Consider the following 16,448-nt stretch of genomic DNA (forward strand, 5'->3'; position numbering starts at 1 on the left):
ACTTGTGACTTGTTTATCATTAAATTATTGTATACTTGATATCTCGATAGTTGTTTGTTCCGCTTTTGAATCCTAACAAGTGGTATCATAGTTTGGTTGCGAGACTGGACTGCTCACAAACGCTTAAAACCCAACAAACTGTATTAGAGTAGGGTTCAAAGTTGGATCCTGATTAATTATTGAGATCAAGTGGATTGGTAGTTGTTACTAATTGGACAATTTAATGAGTGATATCTTTATTTCAATGATTTGGCAAAAAATATTGATGGTGAAGGCTAGAAATTTGAAAAGTATGGAAACATTTGACGGTGAATCTAGACAGGTGATTCAATGATCAAGGAAAAGGTGGGGTCCAATGTTGATTTTGGACGTGAATCGATGAAAACTTTCTTACACCTCTAACGATTGATATTTCATCCTGATGGCTTGTAGATTTCGATTATATTCTTTGGGTGGCGTAGCATGTGTCCCAAAGAAATAAAAAGATCTAATTTTCATGCTTCAGAAGACTCTGATAGTTACGAAGTGGAGTTTTGAAAATCACACGTGGCAAGACAAACATAAGGATAGGGAAGAAATATATTGATTTTACCACTTGATTACTTCAATGAGTAGAGTTAGAACTCACAGAAGGAGATCTCGTGTTGCGAGTGGTGGTGAGAAGAAATCTTGCAAAAGAAGACGATGAATTGAGACATTTCTCGTGAATCAACAGGAAGTTAGATTCGGAATAACTACTCATGTTCATTTGTCAATTGAATCAATTTGATATTAGAACTGATTGATTCGGATGTTTAATTCGATATCATATTATTTGGTAGTTGAACGCAAATTATTGTTAAAAGAAATACTCGTCAAGGTGGATATTTGTTAGATAATTGACTTAATTTCTTTTAGTGAGGTTTCTTGTTTTGAATGAATGTAACTAATTTCCTAATTGATTTTAGTTATTTGAAATAGTAGTCAAGAAATTTTTTATTTTGTTTAGAATTTAGAAGTTATTTCTTATTTTGTATAAGTTTACAAATTAGCATTGATTTTTTGTTTTTATTTGACTTTTAACCAAATAATATTATTTATAAATAGGTGATTTGGAATACTACAAAAAGACACACAAGAGACATATACAAGAACGTCATGTAACCTTATACATGGGGGATAAAAGAGAGTTTTTGAGAAACTAGATATGGTATGCAAGGGTTAGGTTTGGATTTAAGTTATTTTTTCTGCGGACATAGATTTAATGGTGGAATCGAACCACGTTAAATATTATATGTCGTTTATTTTTCATATTTATGACTTGTTTATTATTAAATTACTATGTAGTTGATATCTCGATAGTTATTTGTTCCGCATTTAGATCCTAATAATAAATTTAGTAGTATCAAGTATCGACCAACAAGAAGACGAAGATTGGGTCTCGTTTTAAAAATTCGGGTACGTGTATAAATCACCATTCTCTTCTTCAGATGAGTTGAATACTACAACTAGTTTGGAGTTCAAATATGCGCACAACGACTCGGGGAAGAAAGCAATAATTTATAATTGTTCGTTAGCAAATTACGGAATTTTCCAAACAAGATAGAATCATAGGACTTGAGAACTTATAATCTTCGAGCAAAGGTATTGAATTTTCCAACCTGGATGACTCCCATGGATTATCCCTATTAGTAATAACCGATTTCCCAATGGAAACGGCATTACTCTTATTTATTACTGTTAGAATAGTCGACAGTCGTTTATGATAGGACTTGAGAACCTTACCCGGAAAAAATTATTGGACTTGGGAGCACTCGAGACCACAAGTATCGAACTTGGCTCATCTCCCAGTACTCTTTCTTCATTTCTGGCAGCGTACGTTACCGTTTGGACGCATGACATGTATTTTCGTTTATTAATAAGTATTAGAATGAGTCAAATTTAAAATAATCGTATTTCTTTCTAATAAATAAAGATACGAATCATACGTCTAGATGTATATTATGAAAACGACTGAAAAAGAGCCAAATTACACAAGTACTATATATAGGTTAACCAATTACTCAAAACTTGGAAATTTTCAATCCTAGCTATTTTTCGCTGTGAATCAGGAAGACTTGTTTTTTTTAGTACTAGTACAAGTAAAGCACGTGGGAAGTTCGCCTTGCTAAAGTAAGCTGCTTTGAAAATTCATCAGAGAATAAACCATGCAAAAAACGATTGAGCAAAAGGTCCTTTTCTCAACTTCTGGGCGGTACGTACAAATTGTGGCCGCGGAACATCAAGTCATGTTCCCCGTTGTGTTGCATGGTTGGATCTATAATGTTGTACTGCTTGCACAATGAAAGTGAAAAACGCCACATCAGTTCGATGTATTCTCCACGGACAATCCTATCAAATATATTAAGAATTCTCAGAGTACACGGCATTTAATATATTCATTGAACTTTCGTACAATCGTGAGAGAGAGAGAGAGCCTCCAGCAGTAGATTCACCTTTGACCTCGTACAAGCTTAGTTAGAGTGCCCCTTCCTCCTGTACCATAAGAATAGAATAGATTGTTAAGATTAAATTTTTTTTTTTTTAAAAAAAAACAAAAGGGGTACACAAGATTTATAAAAGGGAAGAGTGTTTTACTACTATTTTTAAGTTTTCATTTGAAGACGAATAATGTTGAAATTAGAATATAAACACGTATTTTTTTTAATCTTTTTTATTACTTTTTTTATCTTACATATATCATATTACAAAAAGTATTACATAATTCTTTCAAATAATTTTTTATCTAAACAAATAATTAATTTCTCACCAAACTTTGGTTGGTTGTATGAAACCTAAATTTTGAAGTAAATCTGGTTGGCGATAGATACAATACGACTACCAAAATGAACAACATCCTCGTAGGGATAAAGCGCCTTAAAAACTAGGAATCCCGCTCCACAAGGCCTTGGGTTGTCCCACAACACGGCTGCCCTGATCTGAGTATGGCCGAATCCTGTCAATTTATACGATATACTTCACACAGATGTATGCCCTCTCAAGGCTTTGTTTGGATTGTATTTTTCTTAATTTTTTTATGAAAAACTTGCTATAACGATTGATATATATGAAGTAAAAAGATGATTAAAAAATGTATCCACAGAAAACGTAAAAATATTGTAATCCAAACGCAGGTCCAGCGATAAAATCTACTCCCTCTGTCTAGAGGTGTCAAATAAAATCATTTAATTAATTTTACCCATACCCGCCCATTAATAACTGAATATGGGTACATTAAATTTTTATATCTGGATATAAATGGGTTACCCAATTATACCCATTTAAACCCAATTAACCCATTTAACTTACATTCCCAAACTTCTTTCTATTTTCAGTTTTCACCGTCAATCTTCTTCTCCTCCCCACCAGCAAGCCCACTGCTTCCCCCCCTCTTCCTCCAGTGTTTGATTCCCCTCTCCCTTCTCCCCGTCTCTGCTTAATAGAAGGTTTTTGCCCCTTCCATGTCCGATTCCTGAGCTGATTGATGGATAACTTTTCTAATGCCATTAGATCCTGGAAACGCCACTTATATTTTTTAGCTCTAGTTTTTTTCCCTTCATTTGATACCATTGCATTTCTTTGCTTAATGTTCACAGGAATCTAAATATTGTGAGAAAAGTTGAAAAGCTTTGGGAGCTTGAGGTACAAGAAAATTAGAATCAATCTTCAATTTTGTTTGGATGGAATTGTTGGCATAGTATTTGGACATGGGAGGAGAGAGACAGAGCATATGCTGCAGATCCTGCACCCCGGATGCAGTTGGTGGTATCTGTAGCATTGTGGAGTCTACAGGTAAGGCTTTCCTGCTTAAATTTGTGGTGGGATGCATACTTATTGGCTGTAGTAGTATTTGAATGGGATCTTAATTTTGCTGGTTCTATGACAACTCTACTGGGAAAGTTTTACTTGTATGCATTCGTTTCCTTGCAATCTGTGAAGCTGTTTGTTATTATTGTTCCCAGTAATTGCAAATTTGGAAAACTTCCAGTGCCTAGTAATTTCTTTTTAGTCTATTCGTAACAAATTTGTTCAGCACTACTGGTAACAATTTCTTGAAGGCTACAAAATCTGCAATGACGAGGACAAGATTGGTTGGCCATAGTTTTTCAAAATTTACACGACGCTAAACTGAGGTCTAAAGATCCAGCCATGTTCTTTTTCTATAACAGGAATCTTGTTAAGTAGCATATTCTTTAAATTTTTCCTATAACAGGTATCTTGTTATTGGGCATGTAATTTTTTTTTTTTAATAAAAATGTTGTTGGAAACGGGATAGAAAAGCATAGAAAATTAACATGATAGAAAAGCATAATATCTCGTATATAATATCATTGACAGTAGTATTTTAGGTTCAATCTAATGCATTGTTTAGGGGAAAGTTTCTGGTATAAATTTGCTTCATGTCAATTAAGCCACACATAACACATAAAAAGGTGGATCATATACACATGAAATCCTCTTTTTCTATGTAATTTGGTTTATGTGAACGGTGGCATATGTCATAATCTACCCATATCCTTGTAAAGGGTATATTTGGCTTGGATATGTTTTAGGTTCTCGATATTGTTGTAGTGCTAGAGTTTGAGCTACAATGTGGAATGGAATTTTGTGGCTTGTGTCTTGTGTATTATTCAGCCTTTGTTGTTATGACATGGTTATATTTGTGCCTAGTTATCTGGAAAATGGAAAGATGCTGATTTTGTTTGCATGATCAGGCTTAAATTGGTTCTAGCAACCTTGTCAGGATGCTGATACTGATGCACTGAATGCAGCAGCATCACTGTTGTAAGGTTCTCCCATTAGAAAGAGTCAAAAAGCTAAAAAACCAAAGTAGCAAGGAACTTTTTAAAGTGATGAAAATTGGAAGTTGTTGAAACTTGGGCTTGGCTATCAAGTCATTGAAACTGGCAAGTGCAGTCAGCACAATTAAGTCTGAGAGGGCAGGGCAGGACAAGTTATATGTAAGGCTGAGAGTCTTAGATAGGAAAACATCAGATGAGGTGTACAAAGTTGGTAGTATAGATAACAGAAATGCTATCCCTTCATGATCCAACAGATGAGTTGTCAGAGCACATTCAGGAACTATGTTCTTATACAAGCCATGAGCCTACCAATACAGATGAGTTGATCCAAGGTTCTTCAAAGCGTTCGAGACAACTCACGTCATTGATTTGGAAGGAATTTGATATATTGTATGTTGAACCAGATGGTTCACAAAGAGCACAATGTAAATGGTGCAAGCGTGATTATGCATGTGGTGGAACAACCGGAACAAGCAACTTATGGCGTCATCTTTCAAATGGAGTAACAGGTATGTTATACTTAACCTTTTTGTGCACATGATCTTGTATTTTACTTTTTTAGTCACTTATTGAACTTTACTTTTGATTTCAGCTTCTGAAGATGAAGAAGATAGAGAAAGACTGAGTATTGACTTTGCACCTTTAGTTGCTAAACTTACTAACCTTCATGTTGGCGGATTCCAACAATGAGCTGGAGGAGTTTTATGCTATGCTATGCAGTTGTACGAAGCTTGTGCTTGTTAAGTATCTTGATAGAGTAGCTAGTTGTGGGAATTCAAGTAGCTATTGTTTATTCTCGTACTGAAGGTTGGCAAGAAGTTTTGGCCATGTAACCTTTCACTGTTCTATCAATTATTTCTATTTATTGAAAATTTATCTTTGTTTGTATGCTAAATGAAGTGATTGCTAATCCTTATCAGGATTTTTAACTATTTTTTATGTTAACTAATTTTGTTTTATTTATTATATTTATTTGTTGATTTTGTCTTATCGCTTTATTTCCTCGTAATTTATTAATTTGATCATTTTTTAGCATCACTAATTTATGACAAATTTTAGTCTCCTTTCTTACCTTTTCAAAATGAAAATTTAAATTTATACACGAAAAAATACTAGGGGTTCAAAGTTTTGTATTAAATTTTTATGTTAACTTTCATATTATTTAGTCCAAATTTTTAGATTATCATTGTTCAATTATTAAATAATATGTAATTTTGCAACATAGCACGCGGATGAAAAAAAAATTGATAATTAGACTTATTTGGCATAATAAGTAAATATTTAAAATTAATGATGGGTGTAAAATAGTATAAATTGATAATTTAGTTTGCAAAATGAATTTATATGAGTTTGTAAAAAATTAGAATAAATGGATTATAAATGGATAATTGAGTTACCCAACTCATTTTTTGACTTACCCATTTATACCCATCTAATTAAATGGATATAAATGGGTTGACTCACTTATACCCATTACCCATTTTACCCAACCCAAACCCGTCCAAATCACCCATTTTGCCACCTCTACCTCTGTCCCATCCCATTTTGATAGTCCTAATTTTTTTCACACAGTTTAAGAAAAAGTAGTTAACTTTGTTGGAACAATAAATTTAGTTGGCTATTTTTTTAAAATATTCTGACATTAAATAGAGTACAACTTTATATTAATTATTCATGAAAACTTAAATTGATGGTTTATGGGAAACTTGAATTGATGATTAAGAAAGAATTAATTCTCATTTTACATTATTTCACATTTTGGCTTGAAAGAATAACAAAGCTGGCTTTTCATATATCAATATGTTTTGAAAAATATAAATGTATTAAATGGAGTAGGTTAACAATCTATATTAAATAAGGTAGTTTATACTAATAACAACCTACATTGAATAAGGGTATTTTAGAAAAATTAAATTATAATTACATTATTCAATTGAAAAGTGGACTATAATTTGAGACAGACGAAAAAGAAAAACATAACTATCAAAGTGTGACGAAGGAGTATCTAATAATAGCAGTAAAGTTAATCTACTAACTACTTCGGCTGTTATTTAGTTACGGATGGACATATTAACAGTAGCATTACGTCCAAGCTGTTTCAAATATAATTATGCATGCAGTTGCTATCGTTTAGTAATATCTCTGTGTGTGTGTGTATATATATATATATTCGCATATTTCATAATCAAAGCTTTGTTCACGCCAGTCAAATAGGGTTAATAGCAGACTGTCAAATACAAATAAACTAACTGACATGATTAGTGCCGCCCCAGTCTTTTTTTTTTTTTGGATGAAGGACGCCCCAGTTTCAATCCAGATGCACCTCCACATAACTGGCTAGATTTGATCTTCCAGTCCACTGTTTCACGAAACTTCCTCTTCATTGATCCAATTAATGCATAAGTTATTGAAAACTAACACTACCCAGATTAGGTTGTTTGGCAAGAAACTCCATTATTGCTAGAAGAATCTGTAATCACCAACTATGGCACGTTTTAAATTCTGATAACAGCCAAATGCGTTTCTTGCTTCCCTTTTGTTTTTTGTTTGATTTTTCTCATTTACAGTGAAGGGTCTGCTAAGAGTTGAAAGCCTGATACCGTCCATAAAAATATGAGTAAGGTGCAAGATGACATCAAAAGCAGAGTTCAATATCACAAGTGAAGTGACATCAAACGGAGGAAAAGATGAATCTGAAATAGGGAAGCTAAGATGGCGATAAGATTTGAAAAGCTGTCATGATAAGATTTCAAGACAAATCCCGTTTTTACAAATAACTCATCGTTCCCGGCTGCTATGCGAGCCTCGGACGCATTCTTTTCTGTGACTAGTACCAAAAGTACAATCAAAATTGTGACAAAAATCTAACTAAAACAGCAAACTGATTAGTTCAGTTTGGTTTCAATGAATATGTGTATTAGCCATTTACATCAACTGTAACCTGAACTGTCAATAAGTTTTATTTTTTTTAACAACATTTATGGTTCCTGTAGGGAAGCATTCCTCAAATTGTTTCTCTCAATGATAATATTGATCAAATATTCTAAATAATTAAACTATTACAGTTCAAGAGTCAAAACACTAATTTTACCATCCAACAAGAAGAGAGTATGATATCCAAAATAACTATCAGATTTATAAAGACACTAGTGGCATTTGTTTGCTAGTATACTTCTACGTGGCTTTGTTTATCTTTTTCATTTTTGTACTGATTTTGATACTTTATGAGTACCAGAAGGGCAGTAGCAGAGTTGTGGGAAGTCGGGGGCAGTAAATTAATTAGCCAGAAAAATTTCACCTCATACTGTCCAAAAAATCGCTAATCTCATCGTTTTGTTGGTTTTCAAATGAAGCTAATGGTTACAAAAAAAAAATGAAACTAATGGAAATAGGGATGACAATTGGGACGGATGCTCGCGGGGTCTAATGGCGCAACGGATCTTCTGTCCCATACCCTGTGTCACTCTCTGTCCCAATTTTCATTATATTGCTATTTCTTCTACATAAACATCATGTGTTAGTTCTTTTTTGTTTCCTTAACATTCAATAACTATTAACTAAGTAATATACAAAATTTAACAATCTCAAAAAATCAAAATGCATAAAAAAAATGAGATTTTTATGAATTTTCTACTGTATTTTTTAATTTTCTATTATATATTACTTTTTTGAACCTGTTGTATTTATTTTTTATTCAACTAATTGTTATTGAATGTTAAAGAAACAATAAAGAACTAAAACATAATGCTTATGTAGGAGAAATAGCAATATAATAAAAAGTGGGACAGAGAGTGGCACAGGGTATAGGACAGAAGATTCGTTGCGGGCTAATGGGATGGGGAAATTTTTTCCCATGTCTAGCAATGGGGTGGAAGGCGGGGGCCCACCACCCGTTAAAAAAATTTAATAAATATATAAATATATGTATATAATATTTAACTTAATGAGTTACAAATTTATGATAATGATATTATTAATTTTATATATATTATATAATATATATTAGTATATGTAATATAATTGATATTATCAATTATACTAATAATTATACATATCTACTAATAGAAATTGTTAATTAGTTATACTAAATTTACTAATATATTTATATTAAATTTCTAATTATACTTAACACAATAATACTTTTTTATATAAAAAAAGCATAAATAATGACTTGGTGATTGTATTTATGTAAAAAGTGAAAATTTGACTACTTTAGTTGTATTTGTTTTATCATGTTGAATTGTATTCAAATAACTTTTATTTAATCATTTTTATGAATTTCAACTATGAAATTATAATGAATAATAACTTTGTGTTGATATTTTAGTATTTAATTATTTATTAAAATTTGATTATAATAAAATTATATTATAAATTTTTATTAGTCCCGCATAGAAAGCGGGGCGAGGCGAGTTAGTGGGCAGCGGGACTTGCAGTGAAAACTCCAAAAAAGTAACTCATTTGGGTTGCTATTTTCCAAACAAAACGAGGCTTTGTAGTTTAATCGAGATTGGTGATTTTTTTGGACAAAACGACGTGAATGAAACAAATTATTCTTCACTAGTCTCATTCAAAAAATGAACAACACAAGTCATGTGGCATTTCAAGCGCGCGCTCTCTCTCTCTATATATATATAGAGAGAGGAAGAGAGAGACGGGTAAAAAAGATCCCATGTGATACATAATTGAATCGTATCGTTACCTAATAAATTAAAGACTCCTAAATAGATGACTCTTTTGATTTTAGCCCTATGGAAAAAAGAAAGAACGATTTTGAGCGAAGATGCAATTTTGCATTCTTTGCTTATATACTTCTATATACATATAGAGAGAGAGATGGGTAACGAAGATCCCATGTAATACATAATTGAATCGTATCGTTACCCAATAAATTAAAGACTCCTAAATAGAGGACTCTTTTGATTTTAGCCCTATGGAGAAAAGAAAGAACGATTTTGAGTGAAGATGCAATTTTGCATTCTTTGCTTATACTTCTATATACATATAGAGAGAGAGATGGGAAAAGAAGATCCCATGTGATACATAATTGAATCGTATCGTTACCCAATAAATTAAAGACTCCTAAATAGAGGACTCTTTTGATTTTAGCCCCATGGAGAAAAGAAAGAACGATTTTGAGTGAAGATGCAATTTTGCATTCTTTGCTTATATACTTCTATATACATATAGAGAGAGAGACGGGAAAAGAAGATCCCATGTGATACATAATTGAATCGTATCGTTACCCAATAAATTAAAGACTCCTAAATAGAGGACTCTTTTGATTTTAGCCCTATGGAGAAAAGAAAGACCGATTTTGAGCGAAGATGCAATTTTGCTTTCTTTGCTTATATACTTATATATATATATATATATATAGAGAGAGAGAGAGAGACTGGTAAAGAAGATCCCATGTGATACATAATTGAATCGTATAGTGATTTTACCACTTGATTACTTTAATGAGTAGAGTTAGAACTGACAGAAGGAGATCCCGTATTGCGAGTGGTGGTGAGAAAAAATCTTGCAAATGGAGACGGTGAATTGAGACATTTTCTCGCGAATCAACAGGAAGTTAGATTCAGGATAGCTATACATGTTCATTTGCCAATTGAATCAATTTGATATCGGAACTGATTGATTCGAATGTGTAATTCGATATCATATTATTTGGTAGTTGAACACAAATTGTTGTTAAAAGAAATATTCATCAAGGTGGAGATTTGTTAGGTAATTGGATTAATTTCTTTTAGTGAGGTTTCTTGTTTTGAATGAAAGTAACTAATTTCCTAATTGATTTTAGTTATTTAAAATAGTAGTCAAGAAATTTTTTATTTTGTTTAGAATTTAAAAGTTATTTCTTATTTTGTATAAGTTTAAAAATTAGCATTGATTTTTTGTTGTTATTTGACTTTTGACCAAATAATATTATCTATAAATAGGTGAGTTGGCATACTACAAAAAGACATACAAGAGACACATATAAGAGCGTCATGTAACCTTATACATGGGGGATGAGAGAAGGTTTTTGATAAACGAGAGATAGTATACAAGTGTTAGGTTTGGATTCAAATTATATTCTTGTATAAGATTTTTTCCTCTTATAATAAAGAAGGTATTTTTTTTCTGTGGACGTAGGTTTAATGGTGGAGTCGAATCGCGTTAAATATTGTATGTCGTTTATTTTTCATATTTATGACTTGTTTATTATTAAATTATTATATACTTGATATCTCGATAGTTGTTTGTTCTGCATTTGGATCCTAATAATAAATTTAGTAGTATCAAGTATCGACCAACAAGAAGACGAAGATTGGGTCTCGTTTTAAAAATTCAGGTACGTGTATAAGTCACCATTCTCTTCTTCCGATGAGTTGAATACTACAACTAGTTTGGAGTTCAAATATGCGCACAACGACTCGGGGAAGAAAGCAATAATTTATAATTGTTCGTTAGCAAATTACGGAATTTTCCAAACAAGATAGAATCATAGGACTTGAGAACTTATAATCTTCGAGCAAAGGTATTGGATTTTCCAACCTGGATGACCCCCATGGATTATCCCTATTAGTAATAACCGATTTCCCAATGGAAAAGGCATTACTCTTATTTATTACTGTTAGAATAGTCGATAGTCGTTTTCTCCTCCTTTCCTTGTGCAATGAACGCAATGATCGGACTTGAGAACCTTACCCGGAAAAAATTATTGGACTTGGGAGCACTCGAGACCACAAGTATCGAACTTGGCTCATCTCCCAGTACTCTTTCTTCATTTCTGGCAGCGTAGGTTTGTATGCATGACATGTGTTTTCGTTTATTAATAAGCAATAGAATGAGTCAAATTTAAAATAATTATATTTCTTTCTAATAAATAAAGATACGAATCATACATATAGATGTATATTGTGAAAACGACTGAAAAAGAGCCAAATTACACAAGTACTATAGGTTAACCAATTACTCAAAACTTGGAAATTTTCAATCCTAGCTATTTTTTGCTGTGAATCAGGAAGACTTGTTTTTTTTAGTACAAGTAAAGCACGTGGGCAAGTTCGCCTTGCTAAAGTAAGCTGCTTTGAAAATTCATCAGAGAATAAACCATGCAAAAAACGATTGAGCAAAGGTTCTCCGAAGTCCCAAGGCCTTTTCTCAACTTCTGGGCAGTGCAACTTGTGGACGTGGAACATCATCAAGTCATGTTCCCCGTTGGGTTGCTGGGTTGGATCTATAATGTTGTACTGCTTCCACAATGAAAGTGAAAAACGCCACAGTAGTTCAATGTATCCACGGGTCTAAGCTCAAAGAAATCCTATCAAATGTATTCTCAGAGTACACGGCATTTAATATGTTCATTGAACTTTCGTACAACCGTGAGAGAGAGAACCTCTAGCAGTAGATTCACCTTTGTCTGGATTGCATTTTTCTTGATTTTTTTAATGAAAAAATTGCTATAGCGATTGATATTTGTGAAATAAAAGGATGATTGAAAAATGTGTTCATAGAAAATGTAAAAATATTATAATCCAAACGCAGGTTAATGCTAGAAGAATCTGTAATCACCAACTATGGCACGTTTTAAAATTCTGATAGCAGCCAAATGCGTTTCTTGCTTCCCTTTTGTTTTTTGTTTGATTTTTCTCATTTACAGTGAAGGGTCTGCTAAGAGTTGAAAGCCTGATACCGTCCATAAAAATATGAGTAAGGTGCAAGATGACATCAAAAGCAGAGTTCAATATCACAAGTGAAGTGACATCAAACGGAGGAAAAGATGAATCTGAAATAGGGAAGCTAAGATGGCGATAAGATTTGAAAAGCTGTCATGATAAGATTTCAAGACAAATCCCGTTTTTACAAATAACTCATCGTTCCCGGCTGCTATGCGAGCCTCGGACGCATTCTTTTCTGTGACTAGTACCAAAAGTACAATCAAAATTGTGACAAAAATCTAACTAAAACAGCAAACTGATTAGTTCAGTTTGGTTTCAATGAATATGTGTATTAGCCATTTACATCAACTGTAACCTGAACTGTCAATAAGTTTTATTTTTTTTTAACAACATTTATGGTTCCTGTAGGGAAGCATTCCTCAAATTGTTTCTCTCAATGATAATATTGATCAAATATTCTAAATAATTCAAACTATTACAGTTCAAGAGTCAAAACACTAATTTTACCATCCAACAAGAAGAGAGTATGATATCCAAAATAACTATCAGATTTATAAAGACACTAGTGGCATTTGTTTGCTAGTATACTTCTACGTGGCTTTGTTTATCTTTTTCATTTCTGTACTGATTTTGATACTTTATGAGTACCAGAAGGGCAGTAGCAGAGCTGTGGGAAGTCGGGGGCAGTAAATTAATTAGCCAGAAAAAATTCACCGCATACTGTCCAAAAAATCGCTAATCTCATCGTTTTGTTGGTTTTCAAATGAAGCTAATGGTTAAAAAAAAAAATATGAAACTAATGGAAATGGGAGAAAATTCTAAAACTATTATGAAAAAAAAAAAGTTTTCTATTTGAAGGGTTGTTTGTGTTGGGGATTCTAAGAATAGGTAGTTCGCATTTGTCGAATGCGAGCTCAGTGAGTTTGCATTCGGCAAATGCGATTTATTATTGAATTTCTGATTTTGCAAAAATCTAAAAAAAAAAAATTTTGCTTCAGACCTCGCATTTGACAAATGCGAGGTCAGGCAAACATATGCGAGAATGAATTTTGCTTCAGACCTTTTGGTTTTTTAATATTAATAAATTCAAGCTCATCATTTTTTTTGTTTTTTATAAATTCAAGCAAATTGTTTTTGTTTTTCTTTTGAGTGTGGGTTTTGCTTGTTATTTTATAAATTTACGGAGAATGAATTTTGAAAGGTGAGCATTTGATGTGAATTTTTAAAGATTGTTTCCGAGAAGACTCAAATCCATATGGTCAGGACCGTTTGAAATTACTCAAGTGTTTCCTTATGGAACAGTCGAGGTAGTTAATGCAAAAAAAAAAAAAAAAAAAAAAACTGTTCAAGGTCAATGGACAACGATTAAAACTACATGCATTTGGCCGGTGAAATCAATTTCAAAGGACTTTTATGTCTTTTGGGTGATTCTTATTCAACTTAAGAATCCGAACCCTTGAGTCGAGCCAACGACTATAAACAAAATCGGTAATTGGGAGACAACCCAATGTTTTAAGTTGCATGTGTTAATCTGGTATGATTGTATGTTTACAACATGCATTTAAGTTGGTTTGTTATTTCTTTGTTGTAGGTTTGATAACCGGAAATCAAGATGAGCATTTGAGGTGGAAAAGGCGAAATTTGATCCATCAACTCAACCCCTCAATTTGTGTTAAAGGTGTTTTTGATCCGTTAAAAAGGGTAGAATGCATGTATTTATCATTTTGCATGTGCATGTAAGGTACAAATTAGTAAAGAAATGATTTAAAATGCATTGTTGGATTTTGGGGTTAATAGTCAAAAAATTGGTTGTGCATGAATTCCTGCAGAAACTGCAGAAAATTGAAAAACGCGACCATAATACGCGACAACAAAGTCGCTTATTACAATCCGCGCCTGCAAAAAAAAAAAAATGACCACAATACGCGACCATTACGTCGCGTATTACACTCCGCAACCCCTGTGCAGAAAACGCGACAACAATACGTGACCATGAGGTCGCGTATTGTGTGGTCACGTAATACAACATGTAGAACCCTGACCTCGCATTTATCGAATGCGAGGTCTGTGACCTCCTTTTTTTTTTTTTTTTTGCATTTCGTTGGTCACAAAATTCAAGAGACTTCGCATTTAGGAGCTCGCATTTACTGAATGCGAAGACCCTTTGGACGGAATCTCACACTCAAAATGCCCCCTTTGTAGAATTTTTTAAAAATTCATCATAATTTTAGAAATTTCTCTGGAAATAGGGATGGCAATTGGGACGAATGCTCGTGGGGCTAATGGGCTGGGGAAATTTTTTCCCATGTTTAGAAATGGGGTGGAAGGTGGGGTCCCATCACTCGTTAAAAAAATTTAATAAATATATAAATATGTATATAATATTTAATTTAATGAGTTACAAATTTATGATAATGATATTATTAATTATATATATTATATAATATATATTAGTATATGTAATATAATTGATATTATCAATTATACTAATTATTATACATATCTACTAATAGAAATTGTTAATTAGTTATACTAAATTTACTAATATATTTATATTAAATTTCTAATTATACTTAACACAATAATACTTTTTTATATAAAAAAAAGCATAAATAATGACTTGGTGATTGTATTTATGTAAAAAGTGAAAATTTGACTACTTTAGTTGTATTTGTTTTATCATGTTGAATTATATTCAAATAACTTTTATTTAATCGTTTTTATGAATTTCAACTGTAAAATTATAATGAATAATAACTTGGTGTTGATATTTTAGTATTTAATTATTTATTAAAATTTGATTATAATAAAATTATATTATAAATTTTTATTAGTCCCGCATAGAAAGCGGGGCGAGGCGAGGCGAGTTAGTGGGCAGCGGGACTTGCAGTGAAAACTCCAAAAAAGTAACTCATTTGGGTTGCTATTTTCCAAACAAAACGAGGCTTTGTAGTTTAATCGAGATTGGTGATTTTTTTGGACAAAACGACGTGAATGAAACGAATTATTCTTCACTAGTCTCATTCAAAAAATGAACAACACAAGTCATGTGGCATTTCAAGCGCTCTCTCTCTCTCTCTCTCTATATATATATATATATATAGAGAGAGAGAGAGAGAGGAAGAGAGAGACGGGTAAAAAAGATCCCATGTGATACATAATTGAATCGTATCGTTACCTAATAAATTAAAGACTCCTAAATAGATGACTCTTTTGATTTTAGCCCCATGGAGAAAAGAAAGAACGATTTTTAGTGAAGATGCAATTTTGCATTCTATGCTTATATACTTCTATATATAGAGAGAAAGAGAGAGAGAGACGGGTAAAGAAGATCCCATGTGATACATAATTGAATCGTATCGTTACCCAATAAATTAAAGACTCCTAAATAGAGGACTCTTTTGATTTTAGCCCTATGGAGAAAAGCAAGACCGGTTTTGAGCGAAGATGCAATTTTGCATTCTTTGCTTATATACTTCTATATATATATATATATATATATATATATATATATATATATATATATATATATATATAGACGGGTAAAGAAGATCCCATGTGATACATAATTGAATCGTATCGTTATCCAATAAATTAAAGACTCCTAAATACAGGACTCTTTTGATTTTAGCCCTATGGAGAAATGAAAGACCGATTTTGAGCGAAGATGCAATTTTGCATTCTTTGCTTATATACTTCTATATATATATATATATAGAGAGAGAGAGAGAGACGGGTAAAGAAGATCCCATGTGATACATAATTGAATCGTATCGTTACCCAATAAATTAAAAACTCCTAAATAGAGGACTCTTTTGATTTTAACCCCATGCAGAAAAGAAAAAACGATTTTGAGCGAAGATGCAATTTTGCATTCTTTGCTTATATACTTCTCCATACTGCCATTATTGTTTTCACAAAAGGAAAGCACCAGCATGGATCAGATTCGCGAATGGATCAA

At 32.4% G+C, this 16,448-nt stretch overlaps 1 protein-coding gene across 1 annotated transcript; it reads left to right on the forward strand.

Annotated features, from left to right (window-relative positions):
• Positions 1 to 3,350: 3,350 nt before the first annotated feature.
• On the forward strand, positions 3,351 to 5,779 carry LOC113731349 (uncharacterized). Its single transcript, XM_072079405.1, has 4 exons — positions 3,351 to 3,464; positions 3,615 to 3,810; positions 4,734 to 5,329; positions 5,413 to 5,779. The coding sequence occupies exons 3-4, from the start codon at positions 5,050 to 5,052 to the stop codon at positions 5,508 to 5,510; spliced, it is 378 nt and encodes a 125-aa protein (XP_071935506.1). The 5' UTR covers positions 3,351 to 3,464; positions 3,615 to 3,810; positions 4,734 to 5,049; the 3' UTR covers positions 5,511 to 5,779.
• Positions 5,780 to 16,448: the final 10,669 nt, after the last annotated feature.

Source organism: Coffea arabica, chromosome 2e (assembly GCF_036785885.1).
Source record: "Coffea arabica cultivar ET-39 chromosome 2e, Coffea Arabica ET-39 HiFi, whole genome shotgun sequence".
Classification (NCBI taxonomy): Eukaryota; Viridiplantae; Streptophyta; class Magnoliopsida; order Gentianales; family Rubiaceae; genus Coffea; species Coffea arabica.